The sequence below is a fragment of the Schistocerca gregaria genome, chromosome 5, assembly GCF_023897955.1.
Source record: "Schistocerca gregaria isolate iqSchGreg1 chromosome 5, iqSchGreg1.2, whole genome shotgun sequence".
NCBI classification, from domain to species: Eukaryota; Metazoa; Arthropoda; class Insecta; order Orthoptera; family Acrididae; genus Schistocerca; species Schistocerca gregaria.
Genome location: NC_064924.1, coordinates 449,510,723 through 449,530,187, shown reverse-complemented (window position 1 = coordinate 449,530,187; position 19,465 = coordinate 449,510,723). Strand labels below are relative to the sequence as shown.

At 39.1% G+C, this 19,465-nt stretch overlaps 1 protein-coding gene across 8 annotated transcripts in view; it reads left to right on the top strand.

Annotated features, from left to right (window-relative positions):
- LOC126272418 (mucin-17-like) overlaps positions 1-19,465 on the top strand; it is an 84,289-nt gene that overhangs the window by 25,407 nt on the left and 39,417 nt on the right. For 7 of the 8 annotated variants that reach the window (XM_049975257.1, XM_049975258.1, XM_049975259.1 and 4 more), the window contains one exon: positions 8,343-8,451. In XM_049975257.1, the coding sequence (XP_049831214.1) occupies positions 8,343-8,451 (109 nt within the window). Of the gene's footprint in view, positions 1-8,342; positions 8,452-14,107; positions 14,237-19,465 lie in introns of those variants that run through there. The other variant, XM_049975262.1, reaches the window with a different exon arrangement.

Sequence of the window (19,465 nt, the reverse complement as noted above, 5' to 3'; positions counted from 1 at the left end):
CTGTCTTACTGGCTGTATGCAGTCGGGTGCTGTCATGCTACAGCAATATTCCTGAATTAAGTAGACCCCCATTGTTTACTCCTCATTGCAGGATGAAGCTGATTTTTCAGCATGTCTGAATAAGAAGTACTGGTTAGTGTCAAATCCCTATCTTTGTAGTGTGCCAGAGTTACACCATTTGCATCCCTGAAGAGAATGAGGATGATTTTTTCAGCAGACTGTGTATTACTTTTTTTGTTTTGACAGTGAGCTGTGGCACCATTCTCTGCTTGACCTTTTTGTTTCTGGTTGGTGGTAGTGAGCCCACAAACAAACGAGGCAAAAGTTTGTCACAGGCATCAATGCCTTTCGATTTGACATTTAGTTGATGTGGCACCCATCTTGCAGACACTTTTTTGAAGTGCAGTGCATTGTGATCAACATTCTGCACTGAACCAATACTTATCTTCAAACTTTTGACAATGTCATTAAGAATTAGGCATCTGTCCTCCTTTACCAGTTCCTCTAGTAATACAGTGTTCCCATTTGTCACTACATGGTAATCCTGCCCCAGACTTGGATCATCCACTACAGAAGTTACACTGCTTTTAAACTTCCTACACCACTCATACACTTGAAGAGAATGACCATTACATTTCCAGCAGACAGTTGAGCGTTTATTTTAGCTATGAGCTGTGGCACCATTCCTTGATTGACTTTTTCGTTTCTGGTTGGTGATAGTGGACCAAAGTCTCATCACCAATTTATTGCTGTTGGTGCCTGGGTATAAAGCTTGAAATGTAAACATTTAGTAAGACAACAAAAAAATCATCAAATTCATCAGCGAATGTGATGTTATGGCTTTGGAGAAATATTGGAAGGAGAGATAAGTATTGTGTACAAGAAGACACTTAGTGTCAAATTCCAATGTTGCTTACATAATTAACACTGAATAGGCTGGATGCCAGCATATAATAGGTTACTGGATTGCTAGGGTGTAATGACCATTTTGGTGAAAAACCTCAATCTCTCCAAAACTAGCCACTCTTGTACAGCTCAGCACTGTTTCACTGTTTCAGGGAGACTGTTACCTCATGTATTTTTAAGTATGCGGGAGCTTGCCACTAAATTTGGTCCACTGCCTGCTGGTACTGTAAAGAAATTAGAAGGAAACTATAAGAATGTTGTTGTTAATTGCTCGAAGTCAGGAAAACTAACAAAAGAGCTTTATACAAAGTTCTTGGTAACAGTATTAAAGTCATACATTACCAACAATGGATTCCTTGTGTTGGTGGGTCTGAGGGGTGGCCAAGTAGATTTGACAGTGTGTCATGAGATGTTTATCAATGTGAAAGATAAAGTAACGTGTACTATGAAGATCATTCCACCCAAATGTGCACCTCTTTTCAACTCTGTGATGCATATTTCCATCACAAAGGGAAAATCAAATTAAAAGACTACAAAGTGTCCATGAATTCCAACAACAACAGTGAGAATTGTTGACAAGATAACATGCAATTAAAGTACATCCAGTCATGCAGCATCAATTCAGTACTCTTGTTTTCACCCCAATGATTTGATATGCTTGGTATAAATCAAAATTGACAGGGGGAAGACCTTCATTTAAACACTTCAACAAAAAATGTTGTCCATTGATGCATATTTTAGAAAATGTTCTTGTTAAAAAAATGCTTTCACAAAATGTGCATGGTTTGAATAGTATTTAAGTTTTAACTATTTCTGATCAGTACTCTAAAAAAGTAATATACCCTGTAATAATAAACAAAAAGCTGATAATTTCTAGAATTTTCATGAAATTTTCTTTCATTCAGTACTTCATGCAATTATGGAAATTAACTTTTAAATATGTAGAGGAATTAAATTAAAATGATTTCAATTAAGTTAAATATATTAATGAGTGTGCCTGATGACTTCATCACATCACTAACTTGATAGTTACTGGGAAAAAAATCCCATACACTGCCCTTTAGAGAGCATTTTACCTTTTCCTATGGCCCAGTCAGGTGAGACACTTATCTGTTTCTACTTACACAGTTTCAGTGAAATTGTTGAGCTCTGTCCCATGCCCTCCCTTGTTTGTCATTTGTGTAATCTATATCTTGGGATTATCTGGAGTTGAAAGCATGTACATCTCAACTTTTTGCACCTTATTGTCCACGTATGTCAATGCTTCATATTTCCTCTGAAGTAATTTTCTCCTGGAATACATTATATATTCCAGTAATCCGAATTACTGACAGTGTTCTGTACAGTGACTTGAACCATGATCTTTACCTTATACACTGAAGAACAAAAGAAACTGGTACACCTGCGTGATATTCTGCAGGGCCTCCACGAGCATCCAGAAGTGCCGCAACACAACATGGCATGGACTCGCCTGCTAGAGGGAATTGACACCATGAAACCTGCAGGACTGCCCATACATCTGTTGAGTGCAAAGGGGTGGAGATCTCTTCTGAACTGCACTTTCAAAGGCATCCCAGATATGCTCAATAATATTCATGTCTGGGAGTTTAGTTGCCAGCGGAAATGTTTAAACTCAGAAGAGTATTCCCGGAGCCAATCTGTAACAATTCTGAAAGTGTAGGATGTTGCATTCTCCTGCTGGAATTGCCCAAATCCATCAAAATGCACAGTGGACATGAATGGACACAGGATGTCAAATTAAACACCTTTCAGCTGTGTAGTTTCCAAACTTATTTTATTTGCCGATCAGCTTCAGCGATTTGCTACACCATCTTCAGGCCCCTGACCGACGAGTAGGAAGATTCCACCTTGGTTCTGATCAAAACAGGGGCGAGCAATTCTGTCTTGCTATAGCGGTACTTGAAAGTATCACTAGAGCAAGCAGAAATCTCCTAATAGCAGTATTGCTGGCTCCTGTTTTGATCAGAATCGAGATATATCTTCCTATACATTGGTCAGGGGCCTGAATATGGCATAGTAAATCACTGAATCTGGTAGCCAAATAAAATAAGTTTGGAAACTAGATGTCTGAAAGGTGTTTAATTTGACATTCTGTATTGTACAGCTGAGTCCCACAACCATCTCTGAGAATATGGATGTACAGAGACTGAATGGATGCAGATGATCAGACAGGATGCTTACCTGTGTGCCACCTGTCAGAGTCATATCTAGGCATATCAGGGCTCCCACATCACTCCAATTGCACATGCTCCACACCATTACTGAGCCTCCACCAGCTTGAACAGTCCCCTGCTGAAGTGCAAGTTCCATGGATTCATGAGGTTGTCTCCATACCCGTACACGGCCATCTGCTCGATACAATTTGAAATGATACTCATCAGACCAGGCAACGTGTTTCCAGTCATCAACAGTCCAATGGCGGTGTTGATGGGCCCAGATGATGCGTAAAGCTTTGTGTGGCGTGCACATTGGGGTTTTTTACGCTAGGCAGTAGTTCGAGGTGTCCTGATGAACACTCACCAGTTGACGTGCAGGCAGGGAAATCAGGATGCGCTCAGTGTAAAGACACTTCAGCTATCAAGATATTAGCAGTAAATTTTCAGAATGTTCAGAATAAAGTTCCTGAATTTACTGCCCTGCAGGAAGTGTGTGTCGTGAAAATTATTCTCGGGGCTGAGACCTGGCTGAGCCCTGAGATAGGAAGTTCTGAAATATTTAGTGATGGTTGGAACGTGTATCGGAAAGACAGTTTAGACACCGTATGAGGTGGTGCCTTCATTGCAGTTGACAAAAAACATTGTGTCTACTGAGGTCGAAGTAGAGTGTGACTGTAAAGTTATCTGGGCCCGTTTAATAGGGCTAGGGGAAATAAAGTTAATTGTGGGGTGTTATTACCGGCCACCAGGTTCCACCATGACAGTTCTAGAATCATTCAAAGGTAGTCTACACTCTGTATCGCAGAAGTACCCGGATCATGCTATATTAATCAGAAGCAACTTCAACCTAGTATAGACTGGGATGTCTATGGATTCATTACAGGTGGTACAGACAAGCCGTCATGTGAATTACTTTTGAACACATTAACCAAAAACTGTCTTGAACAGCTAAATCGACAGCCAACGCATAATGGAAATATTTTAGATCTGGTAGCCACAAACAGTCCAGACCTCATTGACGGTGTCAGTGTTGAGAAAGGGATTAGTGATCATGATGTTGCCATTACGACTATGGTTACAAAAGTTAAGAAGTCGGTCAAGAAGGCTAGGAGAGTATTCTTAATAAAAAGAGCAGATAAGCAGTTGTTAGCATCTCACTTAGTAAATGAATCAACTTCATTTACTTCCGGTACGATGGACGTGGAAGAATTATGGGCAAATTTTAAACACATTGTAAATCATGTGTTGGAGAAGTATGTGCTGAAAAAGTGGGTTACGGACGGAAAAGACCCACCGTGGTTTAACAGCGCAATTCAGAGAATGCTCAGGAAGCAAAGACATTTGCACTCGCGGTACAAGAAAGATTGGGAGAATGAGGACAGGCAAAAGTTAGTAGAGATTTGTGCTGCTGTAAAAAGAGCAATGCGCGAAGCATACAACCACTACCACCGTCATACCTTAGCAAAAGATCTTGCTGAAAACCCAAGGAAATTCTGGTCTTACGTAAAATCGGTAAGTGGGTCGAAGGCTTCCATCCATTCCCTCACTGATCAGTCTGGCCTGGCAACGGAAGACAGCAAAACGAAAGCTGAAATTTTAAATTTAGCATTTGAGAAATCTTTCACACAAGAGGATCATACGAACATACCTCCGTTTGAGTCTCGTACAGATTCCCGTATGGAGGACATAGTGATAGACATCCCTGGGGTTGTGAAGCAGCTGAATGGTTTGAAAATAAATAAATCGCCAGGTCGTGATGGGATTCCAATTCGGTTTTACAGAGAGTACTCTACTGCATTGGCTCCTTACTTAGTTTGCATTTATCGCGAATCTCTTGCCCAACGTAAAGTCCCGAGTGACTGGAAGAAAGCACAGGTGACGCCTGTATATAAGAAGGGTAGAAGGACGGATTCTCAAAATTACAGATCAATAATATCCTTAACATTGGTTTGTTGCAGGATTCTCGAACATATTCTCAGTTCGAATATAATGAATTTCCTTGAGACAGAGAAGTTGCTGTCCATGCATCAGCATGGCTTTAGAAAGCATTGCTCCTGCAAAATGCAACTCGCCCTTTTTTCACATGATATCTTGCAAACCATGGATGAAGGTTATCAGACAGATGCCATATTCCTTGAATTCCAGAAAGCATTTGACTCGGTGCCCCACTGCAGACTCCTAACTAAGGTACAAGCATATGCGATTGGTTCCCAAATATGTGACTGGCTCGAAGACTTCTTAAGTAATAGAACCCAGTATGTTGTCCTCGATGGTGAGTGTTCCTCGATGGTGAGTGTTCATTGGAGGTGAGGGTACCATCTAGAGTGCCCCAGGGAAATGTGGTAGGTCCGCTGTTATTTTCTGTCTACATAAATGATCTTTTGGATAGGGTGGATAGCAATGTGCGGCTGTTTGCTGATGATGCTGTGGTGTACGGGAAGGTGTCGTCGTTGAGTGATTGTAGGAGGACACAAGATGACTTGGAGAGGATTTGTGATTGGTGTAAAGAATGGCAGCTAACTCTAAATATAGATAAATGTAAATTAATGCAGATGAATAGGAAAAAGAATCCCGTAATGATTGAATTCTCCATTAGTAGTGTAGCGCTTGACACAGTCACGTCAATTAAATATGGGATATGTGTGTGTGTGTGTGCGCGAGTATACACCTGTCCTTTTTTTCCCCTAAGGGAAGTCTTTCCGCTCCCGGGATTGGAATGACTCCTTACCCTCTCCCTTAAAACCCACATCCTTTCATTTTTCCCTCTCCTTCCCTCTTTCCTGACGAAGCAACTGCCAGTTGCGAAAGCTCGTAATTCTGTGTGTGTGTTTGTGTGTTTTGTTCATGTGCCTGTCTGCCGGCGCTTTCCCGCTTGGTAAGTCTTGGAATCTTTGTTTTTAATGTATTTTTCCCATGTGGAAGTTTCTTTCTATTTTATTTACAATTAAATATTTGGGCGTAACATTGCAGAGCAATATGAAGTGGGAGAAGCATGTAACGGCAGTTGTGAGGAAGGCGGATAGTCGTCTTCATTGGTAGAATTTTGGGAAGATGTGGTTCATCTGTAAAGGAGACTGCTTGTAAAACACTAATATGACCTATTCTTGAGTACTGCTCGAGTGTTTGGGACCCCTACAGGTCGGATTGAGGGAGGACACAGAAGCAATTCAGAGGTGGGCTGCTAGATTTGTTACTTGTAGGTTTGATCATCATGCGAGTGTTACGGAAAGGCTTCAGGAACTTTGGTGGGAGTCTCTAGAGGAAAGGAGGCATTTTTTTCATGTATCGCTACTGAGAAAATTTAGAGAACCAGCATTTGAGACTGACTGCAGTGCAATTTTACTGCCAACTTACATTTTGTGGAAAAACCACAAAGATAAGAGAGATTAAGGCTCATACAAAGGCATATAGGCAGTCATTTTCCCTCGTTCTGTTTGGGAGTGGAACAGAGAGAGAAAACGCTAGTTGTGGTGGATTACGGAGTACGGATGTAGATGTAGATGTAGATGTAGATGTAGATGTAGATGTCTCATGCAGTCATGAAGGGTACAGGAGTGGGCCTTTGGCTCCAAAAGCCCACATTGATGATGTTTCGTTAAATGGTTTGCCCGCTGATGCTTGTTGGTGGCCCAGCATTGAGAATTTGCAGAAGGGTTGCGCTTCTGTCACATTAATGATTCTCTTCAGTTGTCATTGGTCTCGTTCTTACAGGATTGTTTTCTGGCTGCAGCGATGTTGGAGATTTGATGTTTTACCAGGTTCCTGACATTCATGGCACACTCATGAAATGGTCGTACAAGAAAATTTCCACTTCATCGCTACCTCAGAGATGATGTGTCCCATTGCTTGTGCCCAGACTATAACACCACATTCAAACTCACTCAAATATTGATAACCTGCCATTATAGCAGCAGTAACTGATCTAACAACTGCACTAGACACTTACTGTATGATATAGCTGTTGCCGACCACAGTGCTGTATTCTTTCTTTTTACATATCTATGTATTTGAATATGCATGCCCATATCAGTTTCTTTGGCACTTCAGTGTATCTTAAATACTATATTAGCACTTTGATAATGCAGTACAAACTTTCAGTCTGACATAGCTGTCTTCCACTGTCACAGCTTCCAAGAGGTTCTCCTACATTCGCGGCTGGTCCCATGTAGTCCATGATAGACTAAGATTCTTGTTCATTCATTAATTTGTTTGTCATATTCCAGAGATCATGCATTTAAAGAGGACATTCAGAGATGTTGAACGATGCTAGGTATTTATTAACAAAAAACAAAGAGATCTAAAAACTGAATCTGTTTACTGCATTATAACACAGTATCACTTTTTGTTAACACTGTGCATGCCATCAGCTAAATGTAACCCAGTGATTTATTAGAAAAACTGCAACTTTAGAGAAAAGAGGTTGATTTCACAATTAAATTAAATAGCTGATGTATATCTTCTAATGATAGCCAAATATTTATTTGAATGCATTGGTATTTTTAATGAATGTAGTTACACGTCTGTAACATCAATACTGCTTATGAGACACAACTACTTCTCTTGCATTTTTACAAAGGACACTTCTACTTCCTATGTAGCTAACAGGGATTTTCAGTCCTTGTATGTAGAACATCAGATGATGTGCACACGGAGTGACTAATAATTTTTTTAAAGTTGTTCTCAAGTCAGTGTTGCGTAGAATTGTAAAGGTATCAGACACATGCAACTTGTGTACTGCTTTTCCTAAACATGAACTACTTATTTTAATCACCATTTCAGTTGAAGTACATATAGTGTATTTATGAGCATCAACATGTACTATAAATGTATTCTGTTCTGCTGTGTGTGTTTATTTACTTCTCTTAAATCTCAATTCATTCTCTTTTTTGAATCAGTTGTAATTCATTGTCCCATACTTTTTCTGTCTTCAGCTGAGTATCTGAGTAAAATGTTTTTACCTTACACAAATATACAGTCTACCTGCCGTTTTACTTTTCATTCTTGCCAGTAACATAGGAAAATTCTTTCAGTTATGGAAAGCTGGCATTGAGTTTTCATATCTAATTGCTGTTTGAACAGCCCTATCTTTCTTTGAATATAGGTTTTTTGCATGATATATGCTGTGATGTTTAACTTGGGGATGTTTTAGACAAATGCTTACTTTTACCATTAAAACTGTATGTAGATTAGACTATTTGAAATCACGAATAGAAATTGTCAGTTTCTTCTGGTAATTGATTTTGTTTGTGTGTGTGTTAGGTTATCAATGGAACCTTATATTATAATCATAAACAACCCAGGGAAGTCATCACCAAAAAGCACCACCAGCAGAAGATACTGCAGAATGCACACATAGAAAGTGAAACAGGTAATGATTTAAAATAAAAACGGCTAAGACATTTTGTAGAAAATAAGTTGCTTTTTTGCAACTTTTGAGCATTATAGCTTTTGTTTATTATTATTATTATTATTATTATTATTATTATTATTATTATTATTTCTTTCTTTCTTTCTTATCTCAGACGTTATGTCTGGTCAGAAGTAGAAAGTGACGCGGACCTTGATCAAGCGTGACTTCCTTTTAACTATACGGTATATGTTATATTGCATTTAGGAACTTTTGGGTAATTGAACATGTATCAATAATTATGGATTTTTGTATTTGTATATATAAGTTTGGATGTAGCTGTATTGCATTGATGTACTGGTGGATATTGTGTGGTATGACTCCTGTAGTTGATAGTATAATTGGTATAATGTCAACTTTATCCTGATGTCACATATTCTTGACTTCCTCAGCCAGTTGGATGTATTTTTCAATTTTTTCTCTGTTTTCTTTTGCATATTTGTTGTATTGGGCATGGGTATTTCGATTAGTTTTGTTAATTTCTTCTTTTTATTGGTGAGTATGATGTCAGGCTTGTTGTGTGGTGTTGTTTTATCTGTTATAATGGTTCTGTTCCAGTATAATTTGTATTCATCATTCTCCAGTACATTTTGTGGTGCATACTTGTATGTGGGAACGTGTTGTTTTATAAGTTTATGTTGTAAGGCAAGCTGTTGATGTATTATTTTTGCTACATTGTCATATCTTCTGGGGTATTCTGTATTTGCTAGTATTATACATCCGCTTGTGATGTGATCTACTGGTTCTATTTGTTGTTTGCAAAGTCTGCATTTATCTGTTGTGGTATTGGGATCTTTAATAATATGCGTGTTGTAATATCTGGTGTTTATTGTTTGATCCTGTATTGCAATCATGAATCCTTCCGTCTCACTGTATATATTGCCTTTTCTTAGCCATGTGTTGGATGCGTCTTGATCGATGTGTGGCTATGTTAGAAGATACGGGTGCTTGCCATGTAGTGTTTTCTTTTTCCAATTTACTTTCTTCGTATCTGTTGATGTTATGTGATCTAAAGGGTTGTAGAAGTGGTTATGAAATTGCAATGGTGTAGCCGATGTATTTATATGAGTGATTGCTTTGTGTATTTTGCTAGTTTCTGCTCATTCTAGAAAGAATTTTCTTAAATTGTCTACCTGTCCATAATATAGCTTTTTATGTCGATAAATCCCCTTCCTCCGGCCTTTCTGCTTAATGTGAATCTTTCTGTTGCTGAATGTATGTGATGTATTCTATATTTGTGGCATTGTGATCGTGTAAGTGTATTGAGTGCTTCTAGGTCTGTGTTACTCCATTTCACTACTCCAAATGAGTAGGTCAATATTGGTATAGCATAAGTATTTATAGCTTTCGTTTTGTTTCTTGCTGTCAATTCTGTTTTCAGTATTTTTGTTAGTCTTTGTCTATATTTTTCTTTTGGTTCTTCTTTAATATTTGTATTATCTATTCCTATTTTTTGTCTGTATCCTAGATATTTATAGGCATCTGTTTTTCTATACAATCGCTGTGGTTATCCAATATGTAATCTTCTTGTTTAGTGTGTTTTCCCTTGACTATGCTATTTTTCTTACATTTGTCTGTTCCAAAAGCCATATTTATATCATTGCTCATTAGTTCTGTTATCTTTAGTAATTGGTTGAGTTGTTGATTTGTTGCTGCCAGTAGTTTTAGATCATCCATGTATAGCAAATGTGTGATTTTGTGTGGGTATGTTCCAGTAATATTGTATCCATAATTTGTATTATTTAGCATGTTGGATAGTGGGTTCAGAGCAAGGTAGAACCAGAAAGGACTTAATGAGTCTCTTTGGTATATTCCATGCTTAATCTGTATTGGCTGTGATGTGATATTATTTGAATTTGTTTGGATATTAAGTGTGGTTTTCCAATTTTTCATTACTATGTTTAGGAACTGTATCAATTTAGGATCAACTTTGTATATTTCCAATATTTATAGTAACCATGAGTGGGGTACACTATCTAAAGCTTTTCGGTAATCAATGTATGCGTAGTGTAGCGACCTTTGTTTAGTTTTAGTTTGATGTGTCACCTCTGCATCTATTATCAGTTGCTCTTTACATCCTTGTGCTCCTTTGCAGCAGCCTTTTTGTTCTTCATTTATAATTTTGTTCTGTGTTGTATGTGTCATTAATTTCTGTGAAATGACTGAAGTTAATATTTTGTATATTGTTGGTAGGATGTTATGGGGCGATATTTAGCTGGGTTTGGTGTGTCTGCTTGATCTTTAGGTTTCATATAAGTTATTCCATGTGTAAGTGTATCAGGGAATGTGTATGGGTCTGCAATGTAACTGTTAAATAATTTATTTTAAAAACAAAGATTCCAAGACTTACCAAGGGGAAAAGCTCCGGTAGACAGGCACAATAAAATAACACACAAACACACACACAAAATTACGAGCTTTCACAACCGGCGGTTGCTTTGTCAGGAAAGAGGGAAGGAGAAGGAAAGATGAAAGGATGTGGGTTTTAAGGGAGAGGGTAAGGAGCCATTCCAATCCCAGGAGCAGAAAGACTTACCTTAGGGGGAAAAAAGGATAGGTATATACTCGCGCGCGCGCGCGCGCACACGCACACGCACACGCACACGCACACGCACACGCACACGCACACACACACACACACACACACACACATCCATACATATACAGACACAAGCAGACATATGTTCTGCTTGTGTCTGTATATACATGTATGGATGGATATGTGTGTGTGTATGCGTGAGTATATACCTATCCTTTTTTCCCCCCAAGGTAGGTCTTTCCACTCCCGGGATTGGAATGGCTCCTTACCCTCTCCCTTAAAACCCACATCCTTTCATCTTTCCTTCTCCTTCCCTGTTTCCTGACGAAGCAACCGCCGGTTGCGAAAGCTCGTAATTTTGTGTGTGTGTTTGTGTGTTATTTTATTGTGCCAGTCTACCGGCGCTTTCCCGCTTCGCAAGTCTTGGAATCTTTGTTTTTAATATATTTTTCCCACGTGGAAGTTTCTTTCTATTTTATTTACATCATTATGTTAAATAATTAAGTTAGATGTGAATGTGTTGAGGTGAACTTCTTTAGCCAGAAATTTGCTATTTTATCTTTTCCAGGGGCTTTCCAATTGTGAGTAGAATTAATTGCTTTGGCGACTTCATGTTGCAAAATTATCACTTCAGCCATTTGTGGTATCATCTTGTATGTGTCTGTTTCTGCTTCTATCCACCGTGCATGCCTGTTATGTTGTACCGGGTTTGACCATATGTTGCTCCAGAAGTGTTCCATGTCTGTTATGTTTGGTGGATTGTCTATTTTAATGTGTGTGTTATCTATTGTCTGGTAAAATTTCTTTTGGTTTGTGTTGAATGTTTGATTTTGTTTCCTTCTATTTTCACTTTTTTTGTATCTTCTAAGTCGTTTGGCCAATGCTTGTAATTTATGCTTCTTTTCATCTAATTGCTCTAGCGCTTCTTGTTGTGAAATTTTACCTAACCTTTTTCGTTTTTTTTTTTTTTCTGACATTTGATGTCTTATAAATTGTGTTAGCTGTCCAATGTCTTTTCTCAGTTTTTCTATTCTGATCTGTAGCCTGTGTTGCCATGCTGGTTTTGTGGGTTTCTTCTGTGTGTTGGTTGGTTCTGATCTCTGCCTAGTGTGTATATTTAGTGTAGTGAGTGCTCCTATATAAACCAGTAGTTGTAACTCTTCCATAGTTGTGTTTTCATTTATTTTGTTGTGTATGATTGTGTTGATAGTTTTATAGTTGTTTCGACTTGTGGGTTATTTGGCGCTCTATGCAAGAATGGTCTAATGTCTGTATTTGTGTCTTTGTATTCTATATATACGTCAGCTGAAATTTTTCTTCTATATCTAACATGTGTGTCACTTCGTGTTCTATTTGTACTTGTTCTGGTGGCACTATTAAGATTTCGTTTTCCTCTGGTTATTTAATTGATGCGTGTTGTTCTTTGTTTGTTTGCTCTGGGATGTGTGAGTCCATTACTGTATTTTCTTCTTCTTCTGATTGCACATTATTTTGTTCCAGTATTTGTTGTACTTGTTGTTTGATGTTTTCTAATTCTGCCTGGGGTATCCTGTTATTTTTGATTATTACACGGATCTGATCAGCTAGTCGTTGTTCTGTTAAAAATTTTAATTCTGGGTCTCTGGTAATAAATGTTGTGTATACTTTTGATCTGTATCCAGTTGTGTTGGTTCCTAGGTTTGTTGCTTGGTAATAACAGAACATGAGGTGTCGATTTACTTCATCTGACCATCTCATCCTCTGTCTTTGTTTTCCTTCTAGGGTGGTTGCAGGAAGCATATCCTGCAAAACACCTCTATTTGGATTTAAATCATTTTCCAGTTGGCTAGCAGTGTCGTTACCATTGTGGGCGGGATTAGGGTTCAAGCTTCGTCCCCGACTATGACGGCACTTGTCCGAGGCTTCTTTAGTTGTGTCCTGAACCAACTAATCACACAAAAGGGGGGTTAGCCCTATTAGTGGTTTGTTCTTTTCGTCGCCTTTTATGACTGGCAGAACATACCGGAGGCCTATTCTTTCCCCGGGCCTCCACGGGGATTATTATTATTATTATTATTATTATTATTATTGAAACTTCCTGGCAGATTAAAACTGTGTGCCAGACCAAGACTTGAACTCAGGACCTTTGCCTTCTGCGGCCAAGTGCTCTACCAACTGAGCTACCCAAGCACGACTCACGCCCCATCCTCACAGCTTCAATTCTGCCAGTATCTCGTCTCCTACTTTCCAAAATTTCATTCTGGAAACATTCCCCAGGCTATGGCTAAGCCATGTCTCCGCTATATCCTTTCTTCCAGGAGTGCTAGTTGTGCAAGGTTCGCAAGAGAGCTTTTGTGAAGTTTGGAAGGTAGGAGACGATATACTGGCAGAATTGAAGCTGTGAGGATGGGGCGTGAGTTGTGCTTGGGTAGCACAGTTGGTAGAGCACTTCGAGTGTAGATCCAGCACACAGTTTTAATCTGCCATGAAGTTTCATATCAGCACTCACTCTACTTCAGAGTGAAAATTTCATTCTGATTATTATTATTATTATTATTTTAAATTATTATTATTATTATTTTAAATGATTATTATTATTATTATTATTATTATTCCCCTCTTGTATAACACCCAGTTTCTTGATTTGTTTGAAAATAGCATATTCGTTCACAGTGTATCTTTATATGTCTGAGAGCCATGTAATCTTCTCCTAGTTGGTTATGAAGAACTGTGTGAAACTACACACCAAGTGAAGAAACTTTGTCTTTGATTAAAACACACTTTGTACCAGAATGTCCGGCATTTGATATTTGGCTTATAACAAATACATGCATGCTGTTGTCTGTATAGATGGCTCTTGGTCATCAACATGGCTTATGGCTTGTATCAATATTTGTGGTTACGGTTTGGCACGGCCAGCTCCCTGGTGATTTTTCAGCGGCTTCTCGAGCAACTCATGAGGTGTGGCTGTGCCAGCTATCTTGATGATATTGTGGTCTCTGGCTCCTCCCCTGCTGAACATCTTGACAACTTACAAATGCTCTTTTTGGTGTTACAGGCCACCAGGTTAAAATGCAATTTGGAAAAGTGCCACTTCTTTCAGCCTTCTATTGTTTATCTTGGGTTCAGGATCTCTACTGCTGATATCAAACCTCTTTGTTAGAATGTCTCTGATATTATGGCTCTTCTGCACCATACATCAGTCAAGGAACTCCAGGTATTTTTTAGGTAAGATTGCTTATCATAATTGGTTTTTGCCGGGTGCAGCGTTGGCTTCACAACCGTTACGTGCCTTGCTGCATAAGGAAACATGTTTTCACTGGTTGCAGGCATGTGAAACGGAGTTTTCTAAACTTAAGACTACATTACAATCTGCAGGTACACCAACCTATGCAGTCATCATCCTGTTTCCAGCCAGGGGTGGCTACTTGGGCATGTGGGTTTGGTCGGAGCCCAAAATGTTTCCCGCTGTCATCCCTGATTCTACAGCTCCTTGCTCTACAATGTCCACAAGGAAGAGGGCCTCTGTGCACATCATTTCAACCCAATGCACCTGTGTATGGATGACTGGACAACCCTGGCCAGGACACCAACATCGCCATGGCAGTCTGTGTTGCTCGATGGATCGCCTGATGCAGCTGGGTCCCTGCCATGACATATGAGGGTCCCCCGTCACTGGTGGTTGAACCTGGTGCAGTTTCTCCAATAGCGCTACCAATGCCAATGCAGCTGCCATTTATGTCAGAGCTGTCTCCTCCATCTCAGCCACCAATTGGGGGTACACCATGACCACCAGTCCCTGGATTTGATGTGGACATGGAACTTGCACTGACGTCACCCATCCTACTTTACGTGTTGACACGAGGAGGAGGATTGTGAAGCCTTCTGTCCAAACGCCCCAATATCAGCAAGTCATCTCAGTCAGAGCCTCGCGGAGGGAGATGCCATGGATATCTCACGAATCCGAGCTGTTGCCAAAGGGAAGAAGAATGAAGTAATGTGCACATACTTGAAAGCTGTGTGCATTAGTAATCTGTCATCATCCATGAAAGAGCAATACTGTGAACTACCAATAGAGCCCACCACAGACGAGGGCCTGTTTGAACCCTGCTGCACTATGCTTGCACTCAGTTACTGTTTTACTGCTTGCAAGCATTTGCTTATCTTACTGTGTTCAGTGTATGTAATGGTGATTGGTATACATGCCACAGTCTAATAAACTCATACTAACATTCTTGGTTGTGTTGTGTGTCCAAGTTTCAACAACATACTTTTCGGCTCACAAAATATTGGCTTGGATTGATGTGTTACCCCCAAAAAAATGATACTGTCTGACATTATGGAATGATGCGCTTCAACAGTTCTGTAGTATGCTCCTCCCAATTGAATTTATTAGCAATCATTGTACACTGTGAAAAGTTCTGAAACACATATAGCTTTAGTGACAATAAAATTAGCCAGGATTTGTTCATTAATTTCCATGACAGTTTCACCAAACACTATTTCTGAAATTGTGCTTTATTTGCTTTTTATTCCAATGTTTGTATCACCTGCAAACAAAACAGACTTGGTATCTGGTTATTGGTTATGCTGCTGATTAAAAGTCATTAGTATGCACAATAAAAAGTAAGTGCCCTAAGGTGGAACTTTGGGTGACACCAGACATAACTAATTCTCAGCTGGATTACAACTCGTAGTTTAATATTGGTCTTCTTCCTATTTACACCCATTGTTTCCTGTCTTTTACACCAAAAAATTCTTCTTCCTCTTCTTTTCCCGGCCATATTCCATATCGTCACAAGTGCAGCATGCTAATCTGGTTTTGGCACTGTTAGTGGTAGAAGGGACCAGATGCTGCTCCTGTCATCACTCCCCTCCCCCCCCCCCTCCTCCCCCAAGGGCAGAATTTGTGCACCCTATCACCCCCCCCCCCCCTCCTCCCCCAAGGGCAGAATTTGTGCACCCTATCTATATACATCTAGTGTTATCCCATTTGAAATTGTGAGATTGTTTCCAAATGTTTGTAAATTGTGAGACAGCACGTAGGTATTACATTGTGGGAAACTGTCTAAAAACAACTTCCAGGCTGGCTGGCACACCAGCCCTGATTGTTAATCTGGCAGACGGATTCAGCCATGGGCCGGCACGCCTACCCAAATCCTTGAAGTGATGTGCTAACAAGTGTGGCTATTTGGGCAGGTTGCACCACAGTATTCTCATTTACTCAAAAATATATTGTTATTTTTACAGCAAAACACCTCCATCTTGTGCACACAAATGTTTTTGAGTCAGACCAGCTCCATGCCGATGTGCATTCAGTCGTCAGTGATAGGACACTGTACTTGGACAGTTAATAGTTCTGTTAATGTTTCTCTAACCTTGTCATTATTTGGCTTGCAGTTATCAGCCTACGTAATTCTTGTATGTGTTGTGGTTGTTAATAAAGAGTGTAGATGCAGAAAGGTGGATAAGAAATCACTTGTACATTAGATTACCTAATATTTTCAAGGGCACTGATGAAAATGAAGCAAGGCAAAAGTTTGACAGTATTTCTTTATCTCCTTTTGTCAAAGAGGCTTAACTTCAGCATACTTTAGCCAACTGGGAAATGATTCTGTAATAAATGACTTGTTGCACAAATAATTCACTATGTTACTAATCTCAGAAGAGCTCTCTTTAATTAACTTTATTTATATTTTAATTTAACCACAGCAATATTTTTTTATTTTAAAGATTTTACGATGGAGGTTATGTCTTCTGGTGTGTTAAATATCATATTCATTCTATGGATATTATTTGGAGTAAATGGTCTGATATATTCTATGGCAGTATATATTGAAACTGAAAACCCAGAATTGTCAGTATTAAGGTCATTAAATGCTTATTAGGGGCTGCACTGGGTAACATTCGAGAACCTGAGAGCTTAAAGATGGAAGATTGTGTAATCATGTAGTGCTGTCCCCAACAATCAATCTTTTCTTCGCATCACATCCAATAAGTCACCCCCAACCCAGGGTTCTGGGTGACTTTTTTGAACTCTTTCCGTTTCATTCAGCATCAACAGGAAGCTGTAAATATGCTTGAGAGAGGTTGATCTTGGAAAAATACTGATCACCAGCAAGCTTAGCAAAGGATATATGTAAATGATAGACTGAGAATTGATAGAAACTTGGAAATCACTGAAAAGGTGTAACTGTCCTGATGCCTTCTTGACAATGGCTAAGGGGCTAGCCAATTTGCTTTATGCGATTGGTTGGATGACCCCAAAGGGGGTCAAGCTCCGCCTTGGCCTGGTCATGGAGCGCCATTGGCACCTGGCAAGCCCAAAAGAAACGGAGTGTGACCGGAGGTTTCACAGTAATGTGGGCCGTGAAATTGTTGGCAAAACCCAAACCCGCAGAAAATAGGGCAGAAAATTCAGAGCATAAAGAGTCAAGTTGTGTATAAGACATGTGAGGCAATAACCAAGACAAAAAGAAAGCACAGCATAAGGTAACATCAGTCAATATAGATGGCAGAGATAAATGACCAGGGTAATGAAAGGCGAAACAGGAGGTCAAAGGGGTGATGCAGCAGGTGACATAGATTGAGATGGACCCAAACTGGCCAAAATGGAGGCAAGCATTTGCAGTACCTGGGTTTGATTGTGTTACTCTTTGCTGAATGCCTTTTGCTTCTGTCACCGTGACTGACGGATGCGTGGCAATGCTCTCAATGCACTGTATAAGGTGTAGGGAGTACTTCTTCATCAGTCTTCTATGGCTCACCTGACGATGACTGGTAGGTGTCCAGTCAAAACATTGTGGAGTGAAGTTTATGATGACTGGCTATAATCCCGAAATCTCTTTGAATATCTCTGACCTGTCCTCCATATTGATATGTGGGCCGAGCAGGAAATATGAATCACAGTTCGATACTCAACTGGAGGTACTACTACCTACTTCCCAATGCATTTATCCCAGTATATTTGTTCATTAATAAAATTTGTTATAGTATATATCTTTCACAAACCAGGTTCATGGAATCAGTACTATCAGTAGATACTAGAATGATATGCGTAAAGATTTATACTCACTTACTTTGGTCTAGAAGTGTGTCCACTATTCAAGAAGACACATTGTCATTGACTCGCCAGCAGCCATAAAAGGTTTAGATACAAATAATCTTCATATTAAGAAGAGACCAGATGATTTACTGGTGGTCAACTCCTATACCATTGACAAATTTATTAGTGGAACCATTTGAAGTATTTATTATAAATAATATCCAATAATGTGAGTTAGGAATACATGTGGGTGGATTCTTGAATGTAATAGCAAAGATCTGGTGAATAGAAAATTCTTTAATTCACTCTTTAAAGCCACTATATTTGCCTCTGTACATTTAATAGTCTCTAATACTTTGTTGAATACATTTGTACCCATGTATTTGCCTGCATCTGTCCTTATGTTAAAGCTTTGGTATATTGGTTAAGATGGTGTTTAGTTTAGTCGTAGTAGCATAATAATGTCCTGTACTATTTTTGGGGAAAAAATATTGGTAACATCAAAGAACATTAAAGAATTTATGTTTTATGAAACATTTGTCAAAATACCAAGTGCTTTAAAGAGATCTCTGCAGGGTAGTCTAGGACTGTCACGAGAGTTGATTTTCATATCACACTTCTTTATCCATAAAGAGTCCGACCCCTTAGCTGAGTAGTCAGCACATCTGACTGCCATGCATCAGGTCCAAGATCCATTCCTGCCAGAGTAGGAGATTTTCTATGCTCAGGGACTGGCTAGTGTGTTGTCCTCATCATCATCATTGACAAGCAAGTTGTCCAATGTGGTGTCAAGTGAAAAGACTTGCAACTCGGCAGCTGAACTTGCCAGGTGGGGACTCGCAGGTGTCAGTGCCAGATGATGACGATGATGATGATGATAGCAAATGGAAATATGAAGAATAAACTAATTCATTCAATGTAAATCCACTTCTAGTTGTAATCATATATACTCCAGATTTAGCACAATGAAAGTGCTACATTAAATCTGGGGTATGATTTTACAGTTAAGATTGTGATGTATTTGTAGTCCCAGCGGCTGATTGTATACACGTTTTTGATTTCATTGTAGTACATTCTGCCATTCTGTGAGAAGTACCAAACAAAAGTTCCAAGTCTTATCAGAATTTAATGGCGTTTGGCTATGTTAAGAGTCACACTTTGTATAAATTAACTGAATATCTAGATTCAAGGATTGAAAAGAAGCTACATGACATACAGTAATGTTCATTGTGAAGTAATAATGTACTGTAAACAAGATTCAGCATTTGAAGATATAGGTAACTATTTTCTTTGAAAAATACCGATTAATCAAAAAGGTTCTTCATGGCTTTTTTAAGTCCTTACACTTGTTTTATCTTCTAAAAACTAGAAATCTTGTGTCATTTGGTACTGAATCTCTCTACTTTCCATTC